The sequence below is a fragment of the Balaenoptera borealis genome (assembly GCF_965194805.1).
Source record: "Balaenoptera borealis genome assembly, chromosome: 19".
Classification (NCBI taxonomy): Eukaryota; Metazoa; Chordata; class Mammalia; order Artiodactyla; family Balaenopteridae; genus Balaenoptera; species Balaenoptera borealis.
The window spans coordinates 50,546,009-50,573,421 of NC_138878.1; the positions used below are offsets into that span (position 1 = coordinate 50,546,009).

At 39.1% G+C, this 27,413-nt stretch overlaps 2 protein-coding genes across 8 annotated transcripts in view; one reads left to right on the forward strand and one right to left on the reverse strand.

Moving 5' to 3' along the window:
* TDRD12 (tudor domain containing 12) overlaps positions 1 to 6,032 on the forward strand; it is an 81,904-nt gene extending 75,872 nt beyond the window's left edge. For all 4 annotated transcript variants that reach the window (XM_082366452.1, XM_082366451.1, XM_082366449.1 and 1 more), the window contains 6 exons: positions 1,206 to 1,315; positions 2,415 to 2,475; positions 2,564 to 2,677; positions 2,764 to 2,917; positions 3,002 to 3,076; positions 3,519 to 6,032. In XM_082366452.1, coding sequence (XP_082222578.1) covers positions 1,206 to 1,315; positions 2,415 to 2,475; positions 2,564 to 2,677; positions 2,764 to 2,917; positions 3,002 to 3,076; positions 3,519 to 3,524 — 520 coding nt within the window. In that variant the 3' untranslated portion in view covers positions 3,525 to 6,032. The remainder of the gene's footprint in view (positions 1 to 1,205; positions 1,316 to 2,414; positions 2,476 to 2,563; positions 2,678 to 2,763; positions 2,918 to 3,001; positions 3,077 to 3,518) is intronic.
* A 60-nt stretch (positions 6,033 to 6,092) lies between these two features.
* SLC7A9 (solute carrier family 7 member 9) overlaps positions 6,093 to 27,413 on the reverse strand; it is a 42,654-nt gene continuing 21,333 nt past the window's right edge. For all 4 annotated transcript variants that reach the window (XM_082366528.1, XM_082366529.1, XM_082366530.1 and 1 more), the window contains 4 exons: positions 17,912 to 18,008; positions 16,763 to 16,912; positions 8,325 to 8,499; positions 6,093 to 6,463 (listed from right to left, as the gene is read on the reverse strand). In XM_082366528.1, coding sequence (XP_082222654.1) covers positions 6,399 to 6,463; positions 8,325 to 8,499; positions 16,763 to 16,912; positions 17,912 to 18,008 — 487 coding nt within the window. In that variant the 3' untranslated portion in view covers positions 6,093 to 6,398. The remainder of the gene's footprint in view (positions 6,464 to 8,324; positions 8,500 to 16,762; positions 16,913 to 17,911; positions 18,009 to 27,413) is intronic.

Consider the following 27,413-nt stretch of genomic DNA (forward strand, 5'->3'; position numbering starts at 1 on the left):
GTACTGAGTGGGTTTGGACACGAGTTTCAGGCTAGTGAAGGTGTAAGCCTGGAGCTCGGGAAGGCGGCTGGGGAGGCTCTGGTTTGCTGGTGTCGGAGGAGAGTCAGAACTTGTGTAAGTGTGAGAGGTGGAGGGAACAGGACCCCAGGAGATGAGGGTCGAGGGGAGATCAGAGCCGTGGTGGCGGAAGAGGGTGGGCAGCAGAGCGTCTGGGGCTGCACAGCGGTGAGGAGGGGTCCCTGCCTGGGTGGTTGGAACATGGGACACTGCCCTGCACGCCACAGGCTTCATGGGTGTCCGTCAGTCGTCCCCTTGGAGACACACACGCACACTCCCTAACCACAGGTGTGTGTGTGTGTGTCTGTGTGTGTACACATGTGTTCAATAGGTTTGCTCCTTTAGGCTTGAATTATCTCAAAAAGGATGCACAAAAAATGAATTACATTGTCACCCATGAGGAAGGAAATTGGTGGCTGGGGAACAGAGGTGAGAGGTAGATTTTTCACTGTGTAGACCTTTCTATTTATTTTAAAATATTGAACCACATGCATGTGGTTACTTGTTCAAACAACCAAAAGAAAAGCACAATTAAAAAGTTTTACAAGAATGAGATAGCCCTCTATATACTGATATGGAATAATCTCCATTTATTAAGTACAATAAAATAAGGGGTAGAAAAATGAATGCAGTAGGTTCCCATGTGTTTAAACTTGCGTGTGTGTCTGTGTGTGTGTTTTAGATAGAAGGATACAGATGGCAGTATTTGCCTTTTCATGCAAAGAATGTTTCTAGCAGTAGATCCAGACTGGTAAGAGGGTGTCTCTGGGAAGCTAGGGCAGGAGAGGAAAGGAGATGGCTTGTGTTATCCTCTTTGAAGTGGGGAGCAGTGCATACTGTCCTCTAAGTGATTTGAAAAGAATTTTATTTCGGTAAAGGAGTTCCTGCCTTTATCGGATGATATGTGTGTGTCGATCAGCTACTCTGCACCCGTTGCCAGGGGCGCAGTAGTGCCCAGAGCTGGCTGACCTGTCCATCATCTGTAAATGAGCCGTAAGCTCTGTGCGGGTCTGACTCGTGGTAGGAGGTACTTCACCTCCTACGAGTGTTGCTGGCCTGCCTCCCTCTTCTTGCCGGGAAGTCCCTGTAGGGAGCCAGATTTTGCCTGTCTCCTTGTCTCACAGTTAACCTCTGCCTCTTCTACCCAGGATGCCTTCTTCCACAGAAGAAGCTGCTTGTCTGCAGAGCACACAGCGAGAGGACAAGGGCTCAGGGAGAGGTGCTGACTCCCAGACACACTCAGAAAGCCCAGCACACGGTTGGTTATGTAAAAGACGGTTAACTTAAAATAGTTAATGCTTGGAAATTTTCTAATGTTTAGGGTTTCCACTTTCAGATGAATTAGAGAGAAGGTGACATAAACTGATATTACCTAACTTTCTATTCTTGACAGTATGGCTTCCAATTTTTTTGGTAACTTTTTTCTTTTTTGTTATTTGAAGTATAATGCTTATCCAGTAAAAGTGCACAGAACTTAAGTGTACAGCTCGTCAGAATTTTTCCTATGTGTATTACCATTACCCACACCCAGATCAAGCTGTTGAACATTTCCAGAACCCCAGTGGTCTCCCTTACTTACGCACCCTCCCTGTCTGTAACCCTGCCCGTAACCCCTGTTCTGACTTCTGTCACCATCAGTGTTGCTGAATTGGAAGCACACGGTATACACTCTTGTGTCTTCTTTCACTCAACTTTATGTCTGTGAAATTCATCTAGATTATTGCAAGTAGCAGTGGTACTTTTTTATTGCAGAGTTGTATTCCGTGATATGCATATACTACAGTTTATTTAGCTGTTCACCTGTTACAAGACGTTGATTGTTTTCAGTTTTTGACTACTGTTAACAAAGCTGCTTATAAACATTTTTGCTCAAGTCTTTGGAAGCTTCAAATGTTTCAGATTGAGAATTTAAATTGCACTGTTTTAGGAAATGTTATGTTCAGCAGTGGTTCCTTGTGTACTGGCTACTGTTCTGGAAGTCATCGTTAGTGGGGCCCTAGCAGGTTAAGATAGCAGAGACACTGGAGCATTTGTATCCTGTGGCCAATAATTATATATGGTTCCTTTTCAGAGAGTTTACTTTCCCAATTGTTTAATCATAATATTTAACAAGGCAAATATTTGTTTTCTTAGTCTGATATTTGTTTTATTAGTTATACTAAGTGATCTGCATTTTAATTTTTTAAAATTATTCTTTGGAATTGGATACTTTGGTTACTATGAAGTTTATACTCTTACAGTCTTAGTGAGTAGTTCCTCAACTAAAAGTTGCATAAAATGCAAAAAAGTACATATATATACATATATTATGGAGTCACATATAAATAACCTATAGGAAAATTTGACTTCTTGTACAGAAACTTTACCAGAAAACACTGGAGATGCTTCCATTAACAAAACTACAGAGCCTCTGAAAAGGTATGCTCACCATTGCTGGGGTCTGCTTTCCTTCCTTGCCTAGTGAATAAACAGAGATGAGTGTATAACCCTCTTCCCTTTCTTCTAGCTTCCACCCACAAATAAAATGGTTCCAAAAAGAGGATGTGGTCATATTGAAGATAAGCATAAGGAATGTAAAAGATTACAAATGTAAATACTTTAGAGATAGAGTTGTTTTCAGGTGGGTTTATGGATAGCTTATAAAGTAAAAGAGAAATAATTTCTCACATTTTAAAAGGCTGACATCATTTCTTTTTGTAAATCTAGTGCCTGGGTGGGAGAGAAATTTTACTTGGCTGATTTGGAGCTGCAGGCCAACATAATAAAAGATGATTGCAAATGCATAGTGAAAAATGATGAACCAATAATCACTCTTCCGAAAGAGAAAAAGGAGTCTTGGTGTGGCTTACTCAGACAGAGGGTGAGTTGAAAGCAGCTGTGCTTGGGCTTAACACGCTGAGCATGTTTTATTCTCTCACTTAATGTAAACTGTTATATTGAACAGAATCCTAACGTGGCTTTTGATTTTGATCACTGGGAAGAATGTGACGAGGATAAGGAGGATAGCCACTTCTCCAGGGTAAGGGGGGGCACCCATCCCTTGGAGAGTCGTAGGTCCTGAGCACCATGGGGGTGGACACAGTCACTCAGCTGACTTCAGGAATGTGGCCTTCGTGGAAATGGGTCTTAATGTAAAACTCTTAGGTATTAGTTTTCTCCTTGTGGTTGATCTTGGTGCTAAATGTTCTGCTTTGAGGAAGTATCAACTCTTGGTTATAAACATACCTCCTAACACTTTTACAAATATTTCTCCTAGGAAAATAATTTATTCATAAGCAGGCAAATTTTACCTGCTTGTTTCTTGCTTAAAATAATGAAAATATAAAATAGGTCACAAAATATAGAGCTAGAACCCAAGGGACTTTTTCTGCGATGACCAAAATAATGGGGGGGTGAGGGGTGGGGGAGACTTGCTAATTAATCTATAATTAGTAACATATTTTTAATAATATCTCTCTTAGCTGTAAATTCTAAAAACCCGTCCTGCAAAGTGGTAGAGTTGGTTGAGACCAGTGACAAAGCTTCAGATGAAGACGAAAGTGAGAGTGAATGAGAATGTGAATTAAATCCTGCAGAGCGGCCAGAGGGCTCTGAACAGAAAGGGATGATGCTTCGTGACCGAAAGCGGAGAAGACAGGCAGTCACGTTCAGACCTTTTGTCACTTCAGGGATCACGTATTACTAAGTGCCACCTTGTGGCACTGGGATTAGTAACAGTGAGAAATTCTTAACCGATTGAAAAATGGGCCGATGATGAGACTCTGGAAGGAAGGTGGAAGCAGAGACACAGCGAGTGCGGGGCTGCCCCCCCCTTCGCCTCTGGTGTGAAGCCCGCCTCAGCCCTCAGGTTGAGTGACGCCCGCCGTGGCGTTCGGGTAATGAACTGTACCAACTGGAGTTCGTTTTTCATTTTTTTCATTTAGACCTGTGTTTGGTACATTCTTAAAACCTGCTCTTGTGCATATAAATTGAGATTTCTTAAAATTCATACCCCACACTGCTTAACAGACCTTTTCAACCATGAGTTAGTTGAGATTCAATGTTAACTGTCTGTGTACTAATTCTCCTAGTGTTCTTTAGATATTGATAGCCACCCAGGGTAAGTTTACTTCTTGTGAAGAGATAGTCCAAGGATGAGAATGGGGTTGCCTCAGCAATAGCAGCCTGACCCAGGGCTTTCTGGAGGTAAAGCTAGTGCTTCCGAAGAACTCTTGGAACCTGCAGAGTCCTGGACAAATAGGACACAGGTTTCTCTCCAGTGGAAACTGAAAAGGTCATGTGGGGTGCCTGGAGGTAACCCTCCGAATACCTGGATGTGGTGAGCCCTGAAAACATTCATGACGCCGTCCTGGCATGAGGCTGCGGTGCCTTAATAAGGTCACGAGGTTATCAAGAAATGTGTATTGCCATTGCCGCTTAAGTGGGGGAATGCCCAGAGCCTGACTTTTCATGGTAACTGGAAAAGTTAGACAGGCGAGCTATTGGGAAATTCACACCCTGTGCACTGCTGCAGTGTGGGTCTGGCGGCTTTGCCTAGAAGAGGGAAAGAGCATTGGTAGGCTGTTGGAACTGCCCGCAAGATCTTTCTTCTTTTTACACATCAGAAAGCACAGGTGCCCAAGTTTGTGTATGTCCCAGGTAGAAACCACCAGGTATGTCCCAGGTATTAAACGAGAGGTAAACTCTGTCGTCAAGCTGTCGTGTCCCGTGAGCAGGCATGGATCACTCTCTGGCTGTCAGTTTCCTCATCTGTAAAATAAGACGTTCAGCTCCTTGTGGGGCCTCACCTGGCCTCGGGGGCCCGGAGCGCTGCTGGGCGGGGTCAGGCCGCTGCCCTCTGGTGGGAGGACGCGGCATCCAGCCTGGACAGCTGCCAGGAGCGCATCCTTGCTGCCGCCGTGACTCCCGTGGGTTGACTGGCAGGTGTCCGATTGGCACATGAAGTGTACGGGGAGTGATTTTCCTTTTTCTTGGCTAAATAGGGCAGGCTCTTTGGGAAGTGTGAAGTTCTGGTGTCTTTGCTGGCAAAGGTTCTGATTCTGCAAAACTCTTTTAATGGCCTCATCCGGTTTACTTTGCTTCCACCGGGAAGGGCTTTGGGTCGGCGGCCAGGCCTCCTGAACTGCACTGGCTTTCCTTGAGATTGTCGGCCACCTGCAGTGTGTGCTCGGTTGTATTGTCTCTTTCGTAAAACAGCACACAATAATAGCAAGCAGTAGAGCTGCACAAATGTGTGTGCTCTCAGAGAAGATATAATACTGATTCTCTCGTGTGGTTCACTGACAGCTAAATGAAAGTATTGGGCAGAGGAGGGTACATGTTTAAATGTCAGTTTCTTTTTTCAGACATTTACTGTTATTTGAAGTTCTGAATAACATTTTGTAAGACATAGGACACTGGCTTGTGAAATGTAAACAATTACTAATCGCTTTTTTGGTTCTCTACTATTAATATGTACTGATTGCACGTTTTGGGGAAATTTCTGAAATGCATGGTAAAAGTACTTTCGTCTCTATGCTTCTAAAATTGCTCACATACTTAGTAAATTTTGGTGTGAATGTCTTCTGCAGTATATCAATAAAATTTCAGTGTTTTCACAGAAATGTTACTTTTTTCCATCTTTTTAGACCGTATTTTGTCAGGAAAATCCATGAGTGCCCAATGCAAAATAGAATTTTATACACCACACTTTCTGGTTTGACCAAAATGCCAGTACAGGCTGTCAGGGAACCTGTGATGCGGAGCCCCCTGTGGACACAGGCTGCAGATGGTTCTGGACGGCCAGCTTTGCACCGGGGGCCTTGACATCCAGCCTGGGACAGACCTGCTACATACATCCGAGGTGAAATATGGGTAGGCAGTAAAGCGTTTGTATTTTAGTATTTTAAAAATCTATTTCAATCAATCAAAGCAAAAGTTCCACCAATTTTATATTTATATATATATATATATATATATATATATATATATATATATATATATATATATATATGTATATATATATATACACACACATAATGCACCTTTCTGATCACTGAGTTTAAAGAATTCCCTTTATTGAAGTAGGTGTGATGTGCCCCTTGTTAAAGAGTCACCGTGTGGTGGGGGCCGTTCTGACTCAGCCCGTCCCTGACCACCAGCCTGCTGCTGGGTTACACCCTCACCTGCTAACTTCAGCAAACACCCACCCAGAGAACTAAGGATAGCTAAAAATAACAGTATTATACACATGTGAATACACTGTTTTCTTAAGAAAAACATCAGGAAGAAACAACCGCAAATATTGCTTACAAAAATAAATTCTTCACAGCTTAGACTTGGCCACAGGAGGCTGAGCTTTGTTACTCTGGAGCTTGCTCTGCGGGGACGACTTCCATCAGCATCTGAAGGTGCATGGTGAGAGGATCTGGAGGGAAGAAGTGCAGTCAGAAAACCGTAATTTAAAATTAGCTTCGCCTTGCTTATCAATGAGCAGTGATACTGTTACTACCCCTTGGTGATGTCTCCTATCAGAGCCTGTGCTCAGGGGACACAAGTGGGTAGAGGTGGGCAGACCCATCCTGGGAGCTACGGTGGTTCTTTGGAGATAAGTTATTTCCCATTAAAGCATTAGGAACCTACTAAATATTTTACTGCCACCAAAACATTTACAGGAAAAATATGAATGACTCAGTTATATGTGTATATTTAACTACCACTGACCAAAGATTGAATGTTTGGTCTGAAGTCACTAAGTCTGCATCTTGTTTAAAATACAGGTTGTTAATTCTTTTTACCTCCTTAATTTTAACTTCTTTTTAGTTTCTGTAGGGAACAGCTTGGCTAAATATTCTAAAGCTGAGAAATAAGACATATGTCGGGCCTTTAGGTTGTAAGTCATCCTAGCTAGATTCTCTGTCCGTGTGATCAAATGCAAGTCCATTTTCAGAGGCATGGGAAAAAGTGGCCATTTTTCAGGTAGTAAAATACCTTTTCTTTCGTTTCTATAGTAGTGTCCCTGCAACCCCTCTCAGCTTCGGGCTTAGATCAGCGTAAAGAGGTTAGGGGTAGGGGGAGCTATTTCAAGAAAGGGGGAAAGTCCTTGGGAAATAATAAAGCCATACTTTGGTTTTGCTGTCCCTTTGTTAACGAACGTGAAACAGATTCTCTGTCTCTTAGGACACCCCCGTCAGGTGAGAGGTGGTACCAGTTTCACAGGTGGGACACAGAGGCAGAGGGAGTGGAGGCAGGCATCCCCGTCGCTGGCGGCTCAGTCTAAACGGAGTCTCAGGGCTAGCTTCCCCCGCTTCCAGTTGGCTTTTGCTCTTCGCTACCTTGTATGTCTCCCTAAGTTGAATGCATCTAAATAAAAAACCACCTAGGGGTGCCTGAGGAATGACTGTACATCCCTGGTGAAACGAGCTGAAGGAGAAAGAAGGCAGATTTTTCATCACGTTTACTCAGATACTAAGTGGCTGCTGTATAGACCCAGGATTAAATTGTACACAGCCCAGTTCCTGCCTCCGGGGAGCTCATGTTTAGGGTGAGGGAGACCAGGCAAGGCTCTGGGTCACTGTTGGTCTGGTGAGGGGCTCGGGAGCCTGGCAGGCTTTTGTGAATGGAGTTCCTTGCAGCTGGCTGTGCCATGTAGAATATAACACACCCTTGGGTGTACTTCAGCGTCCTCTGATGTACTCTGCCATCACTGCTTTCTTTTTCAAAATGAAAATGGCTAATGCAGCTAAACTTTTAAACAACTTTCCTAAAATACACAAGGAATCAGTACTGCTGAGTGAAAAACGAGAGCCGTGGCCTTGGTGTTGGAAGGCTCAGGCCCTCGTCCCAGCTCTCGCTTTTTGGGTGTCTCTGGGATGCTGCTGCGACTCCCAGATGACGTCTGGGTATCAGGCACAAGGAGGCAGTGCCTCGGGTATGGGATGCACAACAATGTGAATATATATTGTCACTACTGACCCGTACACTTAAAAATGGTCAAGATTTATGTTATGTGTATGTTACATTTGAAAAAAAGAAAACAACCCGGTGCTTCCTTCTCCTGCTTGTTACAGGAATTGATGGGAACAAAGGAAAAGGCCACAGGTGGACCCCAGAGGTGTCACACTGAGGAGAACAGGTCATGCCTCCTCCCAAAGAGGAGATGAAATTTGTTAGCTGCGCAAGACCCTGTGATAAGAAGGTCCTGGTAGAATCGGGACAGATGAGGCGACAGGATGTCGGGCCTGTCTCACTTTTACTAACAGCAAAGCAGTCCCTCAGTTGATACTTACTTGAGATTTTCTGAGCCCATCCAAACTTATAGTAGACAAAAAGGAAATAAAATATAAGGCCGCTCAGCATAAATAACACACAGTAGAGATACTCCCATGCAGGTTGGCTGATGATTGGGGCCAAAACCAAAAACACGGATAAGAGAGTCACCAAGATGGGGATGAAAATGGGCACCTGTAGGCAAAACAGAGTGGTGTCATGATTTGGCCATGTGCATTCATTTCCTTTTCGAAAATTTTCATTCAAAACAAAACACTTGACAGAAAGAAGAATATAATGAACTCCATGCACCCCCTCCTCCAGTTTCAATCATTTGTAAGTAAAATTGCCAACCTTATTTCATCTTTTTCTTTTCCCTAGACTGTAAAGAAAATGCCATCATGTCATTTTACCTGTAAAATACGCATTATACATCTCTAACTGATGACGACTTTGTTTTTAACCTGTTTGTTCCCTCCTCTCTTTACCTTGTCATTAACTCGTAGGAATTGGATGGTTTATCCCATACAGTGTCTTCATTCTAGCTTTGCCTGATAACTTGCTCCTCTGTCCCTCTTGTTTCCTGTAAACCAGTAGTTAGCTGTGGAGGCAAAAATACTTTGTAGCTGGAGCAGTGCACTTCCTTTTGTAACACATCATGAGGCACTTAAGGTCCGATTGTCACACTTTTGAATCCCTAAAGTCAATCAGTGGATTCAGGGGCTGGAGAGGAATCCAGTCCCAGCAGATCTGGATTCACCCATTTCTCCAGGGCGTTTGGTAGGAAATGGCATTTAGAAACCGTAATCTGGGTGGTTGGGAGTACTCAGTGTTCTTTTACAAGGACAGAGAAAAAAAGTTTTTTTCAAGAAGGGAAAAAAATTTGTAAATTTCTACTGATAGTTTCCGTTCAAATGTAAGATTGCACTTTTTTCCTTACTTTCTCTAGACTTATGCCTTCTTTCCTTATGCTTCTGAAAATCTTCTCAATGGCTTTCACATAATTATTTTATTTATCCTACAATGTGCCTATAATAAACTTCAAAATAACTGTACCAATACTACCACTGTAAGTAGTAGTATGAAGTTTAAGAGTTTTTTGCAGTTCTTTTTAACTGCACAGTATAAGCCACAAGGGAGATGCATTCAAAGTCCTGCAGTTTAATATCAGTTCTAGTGATTATGTTCTCTGTGTGGTTATGTCATCTACTTGTTACAGAGTAAGGTTTCTTTATCTCCATTTGTTTCCAGTTTTTAGGGGTTTGCTTTTTCTCTTTTTTATTTGATTTTTTTAATATTATAAATTTTTTCCTGATTTTGCTTTAGTCTTCCATTATTTCTCTTTCAGAATAAACACATGTATATGCACAAATGTACATACACATGTTCATCTTCCACTCCTCTTACATAAAAGGTAGCAAACGCATAAAACACAGTTTTGCGCCTTGCTTTTTTCCATTAATATATTCCAGAGAGTCATAGTACTGTATAAAATTACTCATTCATTTTTTTACTGCTGCATACCACTCTACTTTGTGGATGTATCAAAACTTATTCAACCAGTCTCCCATTAATTGACATTTGGGTTGTGTTGAACCTTTTGCTATTACCAATTAATGCAACAAGTAAGCTTATGTATATTTCATATTTTTGTCGACTTCACTTAGGGATAGACTACCTCAAAACAGGATGGCTGGGTCTAAAGGTAAATGCATATGTAATATTGCTGGATATTGCCAGGTTTCCCTCTGTAGTGGCCATACCATTTGTATTCCACTAGCAGTGTTTGAGAAGGCTGTTTCCCCATAGCCTCTCCCATGGAGTGTGGCCAAACTTTGGGATTTCTGCCCATCTGATAGGCAAGAAATGGTATCTCGTTAGAATTTTGGTGGGCGTTCTCTTATTAGAAACAAAATTGAGTTTGCTGGGGTTCATTTGTTTCATGTTTAAGTGTCGTTGCATTTTTTTCATTGAACTGTCATTTTATTTTCTTGTGTCCATTTATATCTTTTGTCCATTTCAATTGTTAGTAACTCCCATCTCAATTTTAGTAACTCTTTAAATTAGGGATATTAATCCTTTTTTGTGATATGATTGCAAATATTTTCCCCGATATTTTATGTATATGTGTTTTCAACTTTCTTCTCTTTTTTTGAATGCATTCATTTTTATTTTCGGGGGGTTATGGTTGCCCCTTTTTAAAAAATTACTCCTTGATTTTGAGTCATGGGAAAGGTTTTCTTCATTCTTGAATTGCAAAGCAATTTATATTTTCTTCATGCATCAGCACCATGATATTTAAATTTTAGAATCTATATTTTATTTATTTTTTTTGAATTTTTGAATTTTAATTTATTTATTTTTTTATACAGCAGGTTATTAGTTATCCATTTTATACATATTAGTGTCTACATGTCAATCCCAATCTCCCAGTTCATCCCACCACCACCACCACCCTCCACACCCCCACCCCCCCCACCACTTTCCCCCCTTGGCTTGTTCTCTACATCTGTGTCTCAATTTTAGAATCTATATTTTAATATTTTTCTTATTTTTAGATTTTCCCTGGCTATTTTTGCTAGTTTGTTCTTCAATATGAACTTTATAATCAACTTGTCTAACTCCAGGAAAAAAAAATTAGGTGGTGTTTTTTATTGCGACCTCATTAAACATCTAAATCAATGATGCTGAGTTTCCCTATCCAAGAACATGATGGATTTCCATTTGTTCAAGTTATCTTTTCTGTCTTTCAGGAGAATTTTACTTTTCTACTGTGATGTCTAGCCTCTTGTTAAGTTTATGGCTCGGTGTTTTTTGGTTTGGGGATGAGTACTCCTCTTTCATTATCTTTTAATTGGATATCATTTTTATAAATGAAGGCTGTTGATTTCAGTGTGTTAGTTTTATGTCATATTACTTCACTATATTTTCTTGTAGTTTTTTCTTTGATCCTTTTGGGTTTTCCAGATGTACAGTTTTATTTTCTTTGAAAGGAGAAAGACTTTTGAAAGTCTTTTCTAATCCTTAAGCTCCACATTGCTTTCTCTTGTTTAATTGCCTTGCTGATATCTTCAGAACAGTGTTAACCAATAGCAGAAATAGAAGGAAGGCATTTTTGTCTTCACCTTGGCAGAGATCTCTCTAGTGTTACCTTATCAATTAAAATTGCTTTTTTGCCGTAGGGAGTGTTTGTGTGTGCCATCATGTCAAGGAAAAGGTTATAAATTCCTATTTGTGTTTTTATCACTAATGTATGTTGAATTTTATCTGGTGGTTTTTGGCAACTGTGGGAGGTGATTATAGGGGTTTATTCCATAGGTATATTAATATGATGAATTATATCCCCATGAATTAAATCCAGTTCATTCTAATCTTTAGCCACCCTTGCACAGACTTGACTTAGTCATGATATGTTTTTAATATAATTGGATTCTATTTGTTAAAATATTTTATTTAAGATTTTTATATGAATATTCAAAAATGAGATTGGTCTGTGATTTTCTCTCCTCCCCTTTTTTGTGCTATCTTTGCAAGGTTTGGTATCAGTGTTATAGTCCATAAAAATAATTTGAAAAATCAATAAAACATCCTGTAGCTTACCTTAAAAAAAAAAAAGAGAGAAAGCATAAACACACAAATAGGAAACAAAAATGGAAAAATAATCTCCAGAACACAGGAAGTTTTTAAAAAAATCATAAACTATTTTGTATAACTCTATACAAATAAATTCAAACACCTAGATGAAATGGACAGTTTTCTAGGAAAATATAGTTTACTAAAACTAACCCCAGCAGAATCTGAATTCATGGTGAAATTCTAAAAATCAGATAATCCAGTTAAGAACCTTAAGTGCTTTCTTTATGTTTATTAATTCCTTCTATATTCTTTTGGTTTTCTTTGTTGTTCTTTCTCGTGCCCTCTGAGTTGCCTATTTAATTTGTTTTCGTTTTTATTGATGTAAGTAATGTAGTGGCACTTCCTTCAAGTACTGATCATAGATTATATGTCTTGTTTTCATTATTGTTATCTTTAGGAATTTATGTACTTTCATTTCCTATTTCCTTTTGGACCAAAAGGTTTAATTTTTAAAATTAATTTCATGTTTTATTGCATTATAGTCAGAGAATGTGATCTGTATCATTTCTGATTTTTAAAAAAATAAATGTATTTATTTTTTATTATGTATTGTTTTTGGCTGCGTTGGGTCTTCGTGGCTGCACGCGGGCTTTTCTCTGGTTGCAGTGAGCCAGGGGCTGCTCTTTGTTGCAGTGCACAGGCTTCTCGTTGCGGTGGCTTCTCTTGTTGCGGAGCGCGGGCTCTAGGCGCCTGGGCCTTAGTAGTTGTGGCACGTGGGCTCAGTAGTTGTGGCTCATGGGCTCTAGAGCACAGGCTCAGTAGTTGTGGCGCATGGGCTTAGTTGCTCCGTGGCATGTGGGATCTTCCCGGACCAGGGCTTGAACCCGTGTCCCCTGCATTGGCAGGCAGATTCCCAACCACTGTGCCACCAGGGAAGCCCCATTTCTGATTTTTTAATCAGGGTTTTTCTTTGTGGTATTAAAGATTGTCAGTGGTCAGACCTGTCCCATATGCACTGTGTTTACTATTTTGGGGATTCAGAATTTGAAATGAATCTCTAAGATGTACCTTGTTATGTTTTTATAGATCTGCAGTCACTTTTACTAGTGATGTGCCTGGATCTGTCTTGTTCTGAGGGAGATGTTTTAAAGTCTCCTATTAGTGTGTGTGTCGGTTTCTCCTTGTATTTCCTATAGTTTGTTTCGTTAAAGTAATTACTGTGTGGCGTGGTGAATAGGTTTTCATAACTGTTATCTCTTTATTGTGAATTTTAGCCTTTAGCATTACTAAATGGTCTTTGTCTTGTGTTTTGGGCCTGAGTGCTTGTCTGATAAGATCACAACCCCTGTTTTCTATGTATTTTCATTTGCTTGATTTTTCTTTGCCTATCCTTTTACTTTGCATGTTTCACAGCTCTGTAAACCTGCCTGAAAATTTTTTTCTTTTAATGGCTGATTTAAACCCATTTAAACTGAATAAGCTGGTTTATTCATACAACTGATAAGTTTGGTCTCCATATTGCTTCATATTTCTATATAAAGTATCTTTGACTTACTGTCAGTTTTCTGCCCTTAAAGAGTGACATTCTGTGGGAAAACTCTTACCGGGGCCTACTTCCTTTAAGTGGGAAAATTACCATGTATCATATGAAACCCCAGACTTCTAACCAGTGTTTTCAGATATAACAAAAAACAGTAAATGCATATATATATCCAACATGTGTTAACCTGGAAGTAAACTGCTTTAAAAATGACTTGCTGGTGACCAGTTAGTATGATTGTTAGTAAATGGTTACCTTTAATTCAATAACATGTTTCCCAACATCTGAGACACACAGGCCTCACACTTTCCAATATGCCTCCATAAGACTGTGACTTGTGTTGGATTTGGAATGCCATTTGAAACTTTCCTCACATACATGTTAAAAATATTGTATTGCATTTGGGGAATTTAAATATTCATTTTTTTCCATATAACTATCAACTAGAAATAAGAGTATTAAGAGATTCATAGATTCTATAAAGTTTGGGGATGTTAAAAATCAATAAGCAAAAAACAGTAACAACAAAAAACCCTAATAAGCATTCTACCGAGAAAATGTCAACCAGGAAGATATTCTCATTTGTTTCCCTATTCGAGTCTTTATATATAGGTTCTTTTATGATATGGTTTCATGGATGTGTTTGTGTGTGGGTATGTGTGTTGGATATATCTAACTATAAACACTGTTTTTGTTGTGAGAGTTACCATTATAAATAGTAGGTATTAATACCTTTGTCTCCTCTTTTTTAGATATTATCTATAATAAGCAGTAATGAAATAAGCTAGGATTTCTTCTCTTTCCCCCCAGCATCTAATTTTAAATCATATCCAAAGGCAGTTTCTCTGACATACTTTCCTTAACTGGCATACTTTCATATGATTTCTCTCCCATTTTTGTTGTATTATGTTGTCAGTGCTTAATATTTATATACTGTTTTGCTATCTTTATCTCCCATCATTTAGTCTTAGTTCTTTAATTAAATATATTCACCTTATGCCAATGACTTTTTGGTTTCTAAAGGTCATTCTTTAGCGATTCCTTAGGTCTCATGTAACAATATATGCTTTGAGTTATTTCGTTGGTAACTTTATTCTTCAAGGTCAATTTGGATATAAAATACTTGACTTAAATTTTTTTTCCTTGAATATCTTAAATAAGTTGCCCACAGTCTTACAGCATGAAGTGTAGCTGATGAGAAGTCTGATGCCTGTATTATTTCCTTTACTTTATAAGCAAATTGGGGTGAAGGAGGACAGAAAAGGGGAAGTAGATATACCCAAAGCATTTTTTTTAAAAGAAACTCCATAGTTTTATCAGAATATATTTCTTTGTTGCCCAGTCTAGTTCGGATATCCCAGTTACACTGTATGCCTTTCAGCATGTTGGTTCAAGTCCCCCCTCCTTTTGTGGTCTCCCCTCCCACCTTCCCTCCCACTTCAGGAAATGTTTCTTGAATCATAGCTTTTAAGCTGTTGGTGGGAATGTAAACTGACACAGCCACTATGGAGAACAGTATGGAGGTTCCTTAAAAAACTAAAAATAGAATTACCATATGATCCAGCAATCCCACTACTGGGCATATACCCAGAGAAAACCACAATTCATAAAGACACATGCACTCCAATGTTCATTGCAGCACTATTTACAATAGCCAGGTCATGGAAGCAACCTAAATGCCCATCGACAGATGAATGGATACAGAAGATGTGGTACATATGTACAATGGAATATTACTCAGCCATAAAAAGGAATGAAATTGGGTCATTTGTTGAGACGTGGATGGATCTAGAGACTGTCATACAGAGTGAAGTAAGTCAGAAAGAGAAAAACAAATATCGTATATTAACGCATATATGTGGAACCTAGAAAAATGGTACAGATGAACTGGTTTGCAGGGCAGAAATTGAGACACAGATGTAGAGAACAAATGTATGGACACAAAGTGGGGAAGCGACGGGAAGGTGGTGGTGGTGGTGTGATGAATTGGGTGATTGGGATTGATATGTATATGCTGATGTGTATAAAATTGATGACTAATAAGAACCTGCTGTATAAAAAAATAAATTAAATTAAATTTAAAGAATTCTGTTACTTTCATCTTCTTCTTCAAGGACTCCAGTTGTACATATGTTAATCTCTTTTTTTTTTTTCCTGTCTCCTTACTTCGTTATTTTCTCTCAAATCCTTTTTATTTCTGTTTGAGAGATTTTGCGCAGATTAAAAATCTATGCTACCGGGCTTCCCTGGTGGCGCAGTGGTTGAGAATCTGCCTGCCAATGCAGGGGACACGGGTTCGAGCCCTGGTCTGGGAAGATCCCACATGCTGTGGAGCAACTAAGCCCGTGAGCCACAACTACTGAGCCTGCGCCTCTGGAGCCTGTGCTCCGCAAGAAGAGAAGCCGCGATAGTGAGAGGCCTGCGCACCGCGATGAAGAGTGGCCCCCACTTGCCGCAACTAGAGAAAGCCCTCATACAGAAACGAAGACCCAACACAGCCAAAAATAAATAAATAAATAAATTAATTAATTTTTTTTTTTAAAAAGTGAAATTCTTTAAAAAAAAAAAAATTCTATGCTACCATAATGATTTTGCCTGCTTGATGCCCTGATTGACGTGGAATTGCCTGATTCCAGCAGGCTGCTCCATGCCTTCTCTGACTTCAGCGACTTGGTGATAGTCAAGCTACTGTGCCAGAAAGACTTTTAACCAGATTTGTGAAACAACATTCCGAAGCTAAAGACATTATCTTTATTCTTGCTCTAGTTACTGAAGCCCTCTTCTTGCCTACCTTTTTCTTACATCTTCACTTGTTATCATAAGAATAAATAGCACAGGTCTTCTTAAAAAAGCAAAAAACAAACCAAAAAATCCTGTAACATAAGCAAAAAAAAAAATACATTCTTCTTCCTCGTTGGTATATGGACCCACACCAGCCGTGGAGGGAGGTGGGAAGGAGCCCAAAACAGACTGCAAACACGGACCGTTAGTGGTTGCATGCATAGGAATGGGTCTGGGCCAGAATCAGAAGTCCCCATCGGTCGCCAGAAAGTGTATTCATGAGAGGTCCTGGATCTATCAGAACTGGACATCTCACTTTGGTTAGAGAGGCAGGTCACAGGTATTGTTGCTAACTTTAATAAATTAATCATGAAATGGCTGACTGGATCATAATCTATAATATGAAATGAGTAAGAGCAAACTCCACTCTAAAGTATGATGTTCAAGAGAAGAGTCAGGTTGAAAATCGAAAGCATGCTCCTAGAAGTTAAAATAGTCACCTCTACCTAGTTCATTTCAGGAAATCAAAGCCACTTGTGACATTTGGGGAACTAAACCTACCTTGATAGGCCTTTTCAGTTCTTTCCTCGTAAACCTCATCACAACTAGTCCAAAGATGGTCAAGCCATAAAACAGCCATGCGGCAAAACTGAAGTAATTGACTAATGAGTTTATGTCACCAGGGATGATATAAATGGTCGCTATGATACCCTGGAAGAAAGAAGAAGGCATTCTTAGGTCATTAGTACATGAAAACATTAACCTTATCACTTCACAAAAGATGGAAGAAGCCGTTTTTTTCTGTGGATAAACACTTTAATGTGAAAGAAAACTCCTATGTATCCCATTATATTTGGGGTTAAACCAGACTGGTCCTATGACAGCTCTTCGAGGTGTGATGGAACGGACTTGGAAAATGTGTAGCTCGTCTAAGCGGGGGAGAAACAAAATGTGTATGTATATTGCACCAGCTTCCTAATTATGAATTTTCCTTCCAGAGAGTTTTCACTGGGGGAAAGGGCCCTGCATCATAAAACCCAGGCTGTCTAGATCTGGTCTTGACTGCGTTAGCTGCACAGTCTTGGACTTGTAATTCCAAGGGCCTTGTAATTCTGGGTCCTTTTTCTCATCTTCAAAGGGAGTAGGTTGACAGAGAATAGGGGCTCTCCTCTGGGGGTGGGAGGAAGAATCTGGCCCTGAGGCTGGGGTGTGGATGGTCCAGAGGTGCCCAAAACAGTTGCATACAGCCAAGGACTGTCCCTCACTGAGAAATTCCAATCAGAAGATGTCAAACGCCTATAAATCACAAGGGTCCCATGACTTCTGAATTATTGGACCATAATGAGAAGCTGTTGTCATTAGCCACCTTGTAAAATGCCTTATTCTCCTTCCTCATAAGCTAGTGGGTTTTTGTACAGTTCGTTACCAGGGACTCAGAACATACAAATGTGCATGTAAGAAGTGTAGAGGGTACAAGCTCAGAAGATTCAAACAGTGTCTTTCGTGGATAAATTCAGAACAAGGAGCAGAAGTTGGGTAAATTATTTGAATTGTTTTGAACTTTTTTATATACCTATTTATATAACTGAGGGCTGGGGGAACCTGGGTCATTTGAAAATCACTGAGCTTAGTGATCAAGCTTACTTCATCATCCAAACTGAGGGACCCTCTGACCTAAGGGGGTGTTTTTATGGCAGAATTCATACTTACATAAAAGATGATGGCAGGGGCTGGAGTGAGGCGCTTGACGCTAACATAAGAGAGCACTTTAAGCATGTGGCCTTCCCGGCCTGCAACGTAAACAAGTCTGAAAGGGCAGTAATAAGGAAGTCAGTTGATGAGGGTGAAGGCTGCTGTATGATCACCATGTAAGTGTGTCCTGAGCATCACTACCCAGGCCACAGAGAAAGGGACTGTGTTATGACCCTGGTGTCTTCAGGTAGGAGTCTAGCCTCTTGAGATGACTGCATTTTGCAGAAGTAAGTGAGGTGGTTAAATGCATCTTAGAGGAATGCATCCTGGTGCAGTGGGGTCACCTGTGGGGGGTGGGGTGGAGTGGGAGGTTGGGAATCCCCTTTCAAGGAGGAGATACCTGATCTGAGTCCTGAAATTTATGCAAGAAACAAATGTAAAAACTAGTCCAGGGCCTATGGACCTCAGTGCTTCATGCACCTGACAGAAGCCAACACAGACATGCCTTGCACTTCCTAAATCCAAACTCTGTATTTTAAAAAAATCAGAAAATCAAGGGTGAGTCACACACAGCAGATGCAAACAAATGGCTGAGCCACCCCGTCTACCCCCCAAGAACTTCTGATGATTTAGGAATCTGAAAGGCTATCTTTAGAATGGTAAAGAAAAAGGAAAGGAGGGCTAAACAGAATTCCTAAGGAAACAAAAAGTTACTTTAATTAAAAATTTAATCAACAACAGACAAATACAAGTGAAAAAAGTAAAAGCTAGACTGAATATGAAGCATAGAGAAGCGGAAAATGTAGACATGAAATTAAGAGAAGAAACCTAGGAAGAAGCTCAAGTATATTGAATGGGGTAAGAAATTCAAAGAAGAGCAGAGAGACCTTACACAATCAAAAAACACTGAGCCTTCAAACTGAATCCTGTTCTAGATAAAAACATGCCCAGATATAAACATTAGAGTGGAAGGGAAAAAAATTTAAGCTACTGAATTTAAAAGATAGCTACAAAATTAGGACAATCAGAACAACAGCCATCGCATGAGAAACAGCACTTTCAAAGTGATGAGGGAAAACTGATTTGACTTTCAGATTAGAATACTACACAGCTAAACTATCATTCAAGACTACTGGCAAAATACATTTGTAGATAATAACTGTGAGACATTTACAGTTCTTCAGTCCTTGTTGGAAACTATTAAAAAGTCTACAACAAAAGAGGACACTGAACTGAGAAGGAATTGATTGAAGAAGCAACATTAAGGAAATAGCAGTAAAGCACATTTGGTATGTATGTAAGTATTGGATTTTCTATTTCTGTCATGATGGATTTTTTTTTGGAGGGTTGGTTGGGATTATAAACAAGGTGTAGCTGATACACTAGATGATATGAAAGGGAGAGCCCTTGCAAGAGAGGGAAGAGAACTGAGATACTGATAGGCTCTACTAGGTATTCATGTTAAATTTTAAAGGTAATTGCTAAAAGAATAGAAATATAACTTCCATCCACATCAGCAGAAGGAAAAAAAGGAATAAAGGACATTTGATGGTTAATAAATCAGGGTAAGATTTTTTTAAGCCAAGAAAACACAAAGGAATACGTTAGAAATTAATCTAGCAGTAATCACATCCAGTGTGATCAGATTCCACTTGCCCAGCTGGAGACTCTCAGGTTGGGTTTGTTGAAAGAGACACAAGCCACAGCCCATGACACTGAGAAGTAGACAATAAAAGGGATGGGACATGTTACCAAAAGTAGCAGCCTGAAAGACAGCTGATTCAGCAATATCAGTATCAGAATTTAAGGCAAAAGAGGGAGCATTCCTACTGAAAAAGAGAACAGTCAGAAGATATAAAAAACAGAAGCCCTTGCAAATATACAGTAAAGGTAGAAAATCAACCACGTACAAAGCTAGTAGGAAGGTTAAAAGACAAAAGTAGTAAAACCATCTATATCCACAATAAGCAGTTAAAGAATACACAAAACAATTAGATGTAAAACATGTTGTCAAAAACAGTAATCGTAAGGGGAGGAATGTACAAATGCAGGGTTGTTAAATGCATTTGAAATTAAGAGATCAGCAACTTAAAACAATCATATATATATATACAGTTTGCTATATATAAACTTCACATAAATACAAACCAAAAATCTATACTAGATACACACATAAAAAAGAAAAAGGAATTAAAACATAACACTAAAGATAGTCATCTAAATTAAAAAAATAAAAGATAGTCATCTAATCACAAGAGATGAGAACAAAAGAAGGAACATAAAGACCTACAAAAACAACCCCAAAACGAATAACAAAATGGCAATAAGGACATACATATCAATAATTGCTTTAAATGTAAATGGACTAAATGCTCAAATCAAAAGACATAGAATGGCTGAATGGATACAAAAACAAGACCCATATATATGCTGCCTACAAGAGACTCACTTCTTCAGACCTAAAGATACAGATTGAAAGTGAGTGGATGGAAGAAGGTATTCCATGCAAATGGAAATCAAAACAAAATCTGCGTAGCAATACTTATATCAGACAAAATAGACTTTAAAATAAAGACTATTACAAGAGACAAGGACATTACATAACAAACAAGGGATCAATCCAAGAAGATATAACAAGTGTAAAAAAATGTGCACTCAACATAGGAGCACCTAGATATATAAAACAAATATTAACATACATAAAAGGAGAAAATGACAGTAACACAATAATAGTAGGGGACTTAAACACCCCACTTACATCAATGGATGGATCATCCAGACAGAAAATCAATAAGGAAACACTGGCCTTAAATGACACATTAGACCAGATGGACAATATATATAGAACATTCCATCCCAAAACAGCACAATACACATTCTTTTCAAATGCATATGCAGTGTTCTCCAGGAGCGATCACATGCTAGGCCATAAAACAAGCCTTGGTAAATTTAAGAAAATTGAAATCATAGTGAGCATCTTTTCTGACCATAATGCTATGAGATGAATCAACTACAAGAGAAAAACTGCAAAAAACACAAATACGTGGAGGCTAAACAATATGCTACTAAACAACCAATGGATCACTAAAGAAATCAAAGAGGAAATCGAAAAATACCTTGAGACAAATGAAAATGAAAACACAATGATCCAAAATCTATGGGATGCAGCAAAAGCAGTTCTAAGAGGCAAGTTTATACTGCCTACCTCAGGAAATGAGAAGACTCTCAGACAACTTAATTTTACACCTAAAAGGACTAGAAAAAGAACAAACAAAACCCAAAGTTAGTAGAAGGAAAGAAATCATAAATATCAGAGCAGAAATAAATGAAATAGAGATTAAAAAAGAAAAATAGAAAAGATCAATGAGGGACTTCCCTGGTGGCGCAGTGGTTAAGAATCTGCCTGCCAATGCAGGGGACACAGGTTCAAGCCCTGGTCCAGGAAGATCCCACATGCTGCGAAGCAACTAAGCCTGTGCGCCACAACTACTTAGCCTGCGCTCTAGAGCCCGCAAGCCACAACTACTGAGCCCGCGTGCCACAGCTACTGAAGCCCGCGCGCCTAGAGCCCATGCTCTGCAACAAGAGGAGCCACTGCAATGAGAAGCATGTGCACCTCAACGAAGAGTAGCCCCCACTTGCCGCAACTAGAGAAAGCCCATGCACAGCAACGAAGACCCAATGCAGCCAAAAATAAATAAATTAATTAATTTTTAAAAAGGAAAAGATCAGTGAAACTAAGAGCCGTTTCTTTAAAAAGATAAACTCAATAAACCTTTAGCCAGATTCATCAAGAAAAAAAGAGGGCCCAAATCAATATCATCATAATTGAAAAAGGAAAAGTTATAAGTGACACCACAGAAATACAAAGGATCATAAGAGATTACTATGAACAAGTATATGCCAATAAAATGGACAACCAAGTACAAACTGACAAATTCCTAGAACTGTACAATCTCCCAAGACTGAATCAGGAAGAAATAGAAAATATGAACAGACCAGTTACCAGTAATGAAATTGAATCAGTAATTTAGAAAAGTCCAGGACCAGGTGCCTTCACAAGTGAATTCTACCAAACATTTAGAGAAGAGCTAACACCTATCATTCTCAAACAATTCCAAAAAATACAGAGGAATGCTTCTGAACTCATTCTATGAGGCTAGCATCACCCTGATACCAAAACCAGACAAAGATATCACAAAAAAAGAAAATTACAGGCCAATATCACTGATGAACATAGATGCAAAAATCCTCAAAATATAAGCAAACTGAATTCAGCAACACTTTAGAAAGATCATATACCATGATCAAGTGGGATTTATCCCAGGGATGCAAGGATGGTTCAGTATCTGTAAATCAATCAGTGTGATACATCACATTAACAAACTGAAGAATAAAAACCATATTATTATCTCAATAGATGCAGAAAAAGCTTTTGACAAAATTCAACAACCACTTATGACAAAAACTCTCCAGAAAGTGAGTAGAGAGAAAACACACCTCAACATAATAAAGGCCATATATGATAAGCCCACAGCTAACATCATACTCAATGGTGAAAAGCTGAAAACATTTCCTCTAAGATCAGGAACAAGACAAGGATGCCCACTCTTGCCACTTTTATTCAACATAGTATTGGAAGTCTGAGCGACAGCAGTCAGACAGACAGAAAGAAAGAGAATGAAAGAAAGGGAATCCAAATTGGAAAGGAAGAAGTAAAACAGTGACTGTCTGCAGACAACATGATACTATACATAGAAAATCCTAAACACTACAAAATAAAAATAAAAACTACTAGAGTTCATCAGTGAATTTGGTAAAGTTACAAGATACAAAGTCAATATACAGAAATCTGTTGCATTTCTATACACTAACAACAAACTATCAGAAAGAGAAATTAAGGAAACAACAGCATTTACAATTGCATTTAAAAAAAAAGAATAACACACCTAGAAATAAACTTACCTAAGGAGATAAAAGACCTATACTCAGAAAACTATAAGACATAGATGAAAGAAATTGAATACAACACTAACAGATGGAAAGATACACCATGTTCATGGATTGGAATAATTAATATTGTTAAAATGACCATACTACCCAAGGCAATCTACAGATTCAATGCAATCCCTATCAAAATACCAATGTCATTTTTCACAGAACTAGAACAAATAATATTTAAATTTGTATGGAAACACAAAAGACCCCAAATAGCCAAAACGATCTTGAGAAAGAAGAACAGAGCTGGAGATACCACACTCCCTGGCTTTAGACTATACTACAAAGCTACAGTTATCAAAACAGTATGGAACTGGCAAAAAAACAGATCAATGGAACAGAATAGAGAGTCCAGAAATAAATCCACATGCTTATGGTTAATTAATCTACAACATAGGAGGCAAGAATATATAATGGAGAAAAGATAGTCTCTTCAATAAGTGGTGCTGGGAAAACTGGACAGCTACATGTAAAAGAATGAAATTGGAACATTTTCTCATACCATATACAAAAATAGACTCAAAATGGGTTAAATACCTAAATGTAAGACCAGAAACCACAAACTCCTAGAAGAAAACATAGGCAGAACACTCTTTGACATAAATTGTAGCAATATCTTTTTGGATCTGTCCCCTAAGGAAAAGGAAACAAAAGCAAAAATAAACAAATGGGAACTAAATTTAAAAGCTTTTGCACAGCAATGAAACCACTGACAAAACAAAAAGACAACCCACTGAATGGGAGAATATATTTGCAAATGATACGATCAATAAGGGGTTAATATCCAAAATATATAAATAGCTCATACAACTCAACATCATAAAAACAAACAATCCGATTAAAAAATGGTCAGAAGAACTGAATAGATATTTTTATAAAGAAGACATACAGATGGCCAACAGACATGAAAAGATGTTCAACATCACTAATCATCAGAGAAATGCAAATCAAAACCACAATGAGATATCTATCACCTCACACCTGTCAGAATGGCTATCATCAAAAAGACCACAACAAATGTTGGCAAGGATGTGGAGAAAAGGGAGCCCTTGTACATTGTTGATGGGAATGTAAGCTGGTGCAGCCACTGTGGAAAACAGTATGAAGGTTCCTCAAAAAACTAAAAATAGAGGGACTTCCCTGGTGGTGCAGTGGTTAAGACTCTGTGCTCCCAGTAGGGGGCCTGGGTTTGATCCCTGGTCAGGGAACTAGATACCACATGCATGCTACAACTAAGAGTTCACATGCCACAACTAAGGAGCCAGCAAGTCGTAACTAAGGAGCCCATGAGCTGCAACTAAGGAGCCCACTGGCCGCAACTAAGGAGCCCACGTGCTGCAACTAAGACCCGGCGCAACCAAATTAATTAATTAATTATTTTTTAAAAACTAAAAATAGAATTATCATATGACCCAGCAATTCCACTCCTGGGTATATATCTGAAGAAAACAAAAGCACTTAATTCAAAAAGATACATGCACTCCAATGTTCATAGCAGCATTATTTACAATAGCCAAGCTATGGAAGCTACCTAAGTGTCCATAAACAGATGAACAGATAAAGAAGGTATGATATACACACACACACACACACACACACATATACACAATGGAATACTACTCAGCCATAAAAAAGAATGAAAATTTTCTATTTGCAACAATGTGGATATAGCTGGAGGGTAGGTATTATGCTTAGTGAAATAAGTCATACAGAGAAAGACAAATACTGTACATTGTCACTTATATGTGGAATCTAAAAAATAAAACAAACTAGTGAATTTAACAATAAAGAAACAGACTCACAAATATAGAGAACAAATTAGTGGTTACCAGTGGGGAGAGGAAAGTGGGGAGGGGTTTAAGAGGTACAGACTACGATGTATAAAATAAGCTACAAGGATATACTTACTGTACAGCACAGGGAATATAGCCAATATTTTATAATAACTATAAATGGAGTATAATCTTTAAATATTGTGAATTACTATGTTGTACACCTGGGACTTTTACCCGTGGGACATATAATATTGTAAATCAACTATACCTCAAGAAATTTTAAAAAAACAGGAGCCCATGAAACATAGGAGGCAAAGCTTGACAAATCCACTGTGAGAGCATAAGATTTGAACAGTCAAGGTACAAGCTTAACGATAACATAAAAACCTAGAAGTTAGTAGAATACATATTATTTTCAAGACCATGGGAACACTTATAAAAATGGTGGTAAGCCACAAGGGAAGTCTTAAAACTTCTGAAGAAGTAATATTGTAAAGATCACACTCTCTGAGTACAATACAATAACATTAGAAGTCAGGAATACACAGGCCAAAAAGACTCATTATTAAAAACTACTTTTTGAACTTTGAAAAGATATAAACATAGTATTAATTCCCAGAACAATTCAGTGAAACTGGGAGGAAAGGGATTGCTAGATGGAGGGGAGACTTAGACTCAAGATGATGCTGTGAATTCACTCTTTAAATTCCATCAGTTCTCCACAAATCAATATATAAATTCCAAGCACTGAAGATGCAAGCACAACTTTCGGAACTGGGCAAAATTACTGTAAGTGCATCTGGAATGCTAAACAGGCAAGGAGAAGTCTGATGTGGGAGCACCAGTCCTACCAGATTTTACATTACTGAAGCTGTGAAACATGTAATAAGTATGATAATAGCACAGGAAACTAACAGTGAAAGAAAGTGAATCAAGTACATTGGAATGATAATGCTGGATTTCAAACCAGTAGGAGAAAGGGTGGACAATAGGTAAATGTTTGGGGAAAAAAGTGAATTTTATGCCTCACGTCAAGATGCTTTCCAGATTGATCAAAGAGCTAAAGTAAAATGCTAGAAGAAAACATAGGTGGGCATTCTTGAAAGGAGAGAGGAAGGTCTGTCTATGTGAGATAGAAAACTCAAAAACCAGTAAGCAAAAATCTTAGATTTGACCTCATAAAAATGATATCCAACATAATTCAATATAGCACAAGTCCCTGGCCAACCCCCAAGCTGCACAGGTACATAACTATACAAAATTAACTCAAAATGGATCATATACCTAAATGTAAGAGCTAAACCTAATAAACATCTAAGATAAAACAGAAAAGAAAATCTTTGTAACCTTGTGTTGGGCAAAGGTTCTTAGATATGACAACGAAAGCATGACACATGAAAAAAAACCCAAAAACCTGATAAACTGCTCTTTGTCAAAGTTAAAAGCTTTGGTGTTCAAAAATACCACTAAGAAAATGAGAATACAAGGCACAGACTGGGAGAAAATACGTGCAAATCAGATACCTGATAAAGGATTTGTATCTAGAATATATGATGAACATGTACAACTCAATAAGAAGATAAAAGGAAGCCCAATTTTTAAAATGGACAAAAGATTTGAATAGCTATTTCACCAGAAGATATATGAATAGCTAATAAGCACACAAAAAGATGCTCAGTATCATTAGTCACTAGGGAAATGCAAATTAAAACCACAATGACAGGGGTTCCCTGGTGGCGCAGTGGTTAAGAATCTGCCTGCCAATGCAGAGGACATGGGTTCAAGCCCTGGTCCAGGAAGATCCCACATGCCACGGAGCAACTAAGCCCATGAGCCACAACTACTGAGCCTGCACTCTAGAGCCCGTGCTCCGCAACAAGAGAAGCCACCGCAATGAGAAGCCCGCGCACTGCAACGAAGAGTAGCCCCCCACTCACCGCAACTAGAGAAAAGCCCGCGCGCAGCAACAAAGACCCAACACAGCCAAAAATAAATTAATTAAAAAAAAAAAAAAAAACCACAGTGACATACTAACACCCAGTGGAATGACTTTAAGCAAAAGACAAATACAAGTGTTGGTGAGAATGTGGAGAAACTGGAACTCTCATGCATTGTTTACAGAAATTAAAATGGAGCAACCACTTAGAAAACAGTTAAGCAGTTTCTTTAAAAGTTAATCACAACTGGTCAGAATGGCCATCATCAAAAAATCTAGAAACAATAAATGCTGGAGGGGGTGTGGAGAAAAGGGAACACTCTTGCACTGTTGGTGGAAATGTAAATTGATACAGCCACTATGGAGAACAGTATGGAGGTTCCTTAAAAAACTAAAAATAGAACTACCATACGACCCAGCAATCCCACTACTGGGCATATACCCTGAGAAAACCATAATTCAAAAAGAGTCATGTACCAAAATGTTCATTGCAGCGCTATTTACAATAGCCAGGACATGGAAGCAACCTAAGTGTCCATCATCGGATGAATGGATAAAGAAGATGTGGCAGGCTTCCCTGGTGGCGCAGTGGTTGAGAATCTGCCTGTCAATGCGGGGGACACGGGTTCGAGCCCTGGTCTGGGAAGATCCCACATGCCGCAGAGCGACTAGGCCCGTGAGCCACAACTACTGAGCCTGCGCGTCTGGAGCCTATGCTCCGCAACAAGGGAGGCCGCGACATTGAGAGGCCCGCGCATCATGATGAAGAGTGGCCCCTGCTTGCCGCAACTGGGGAAAGCCCTTGCACAGA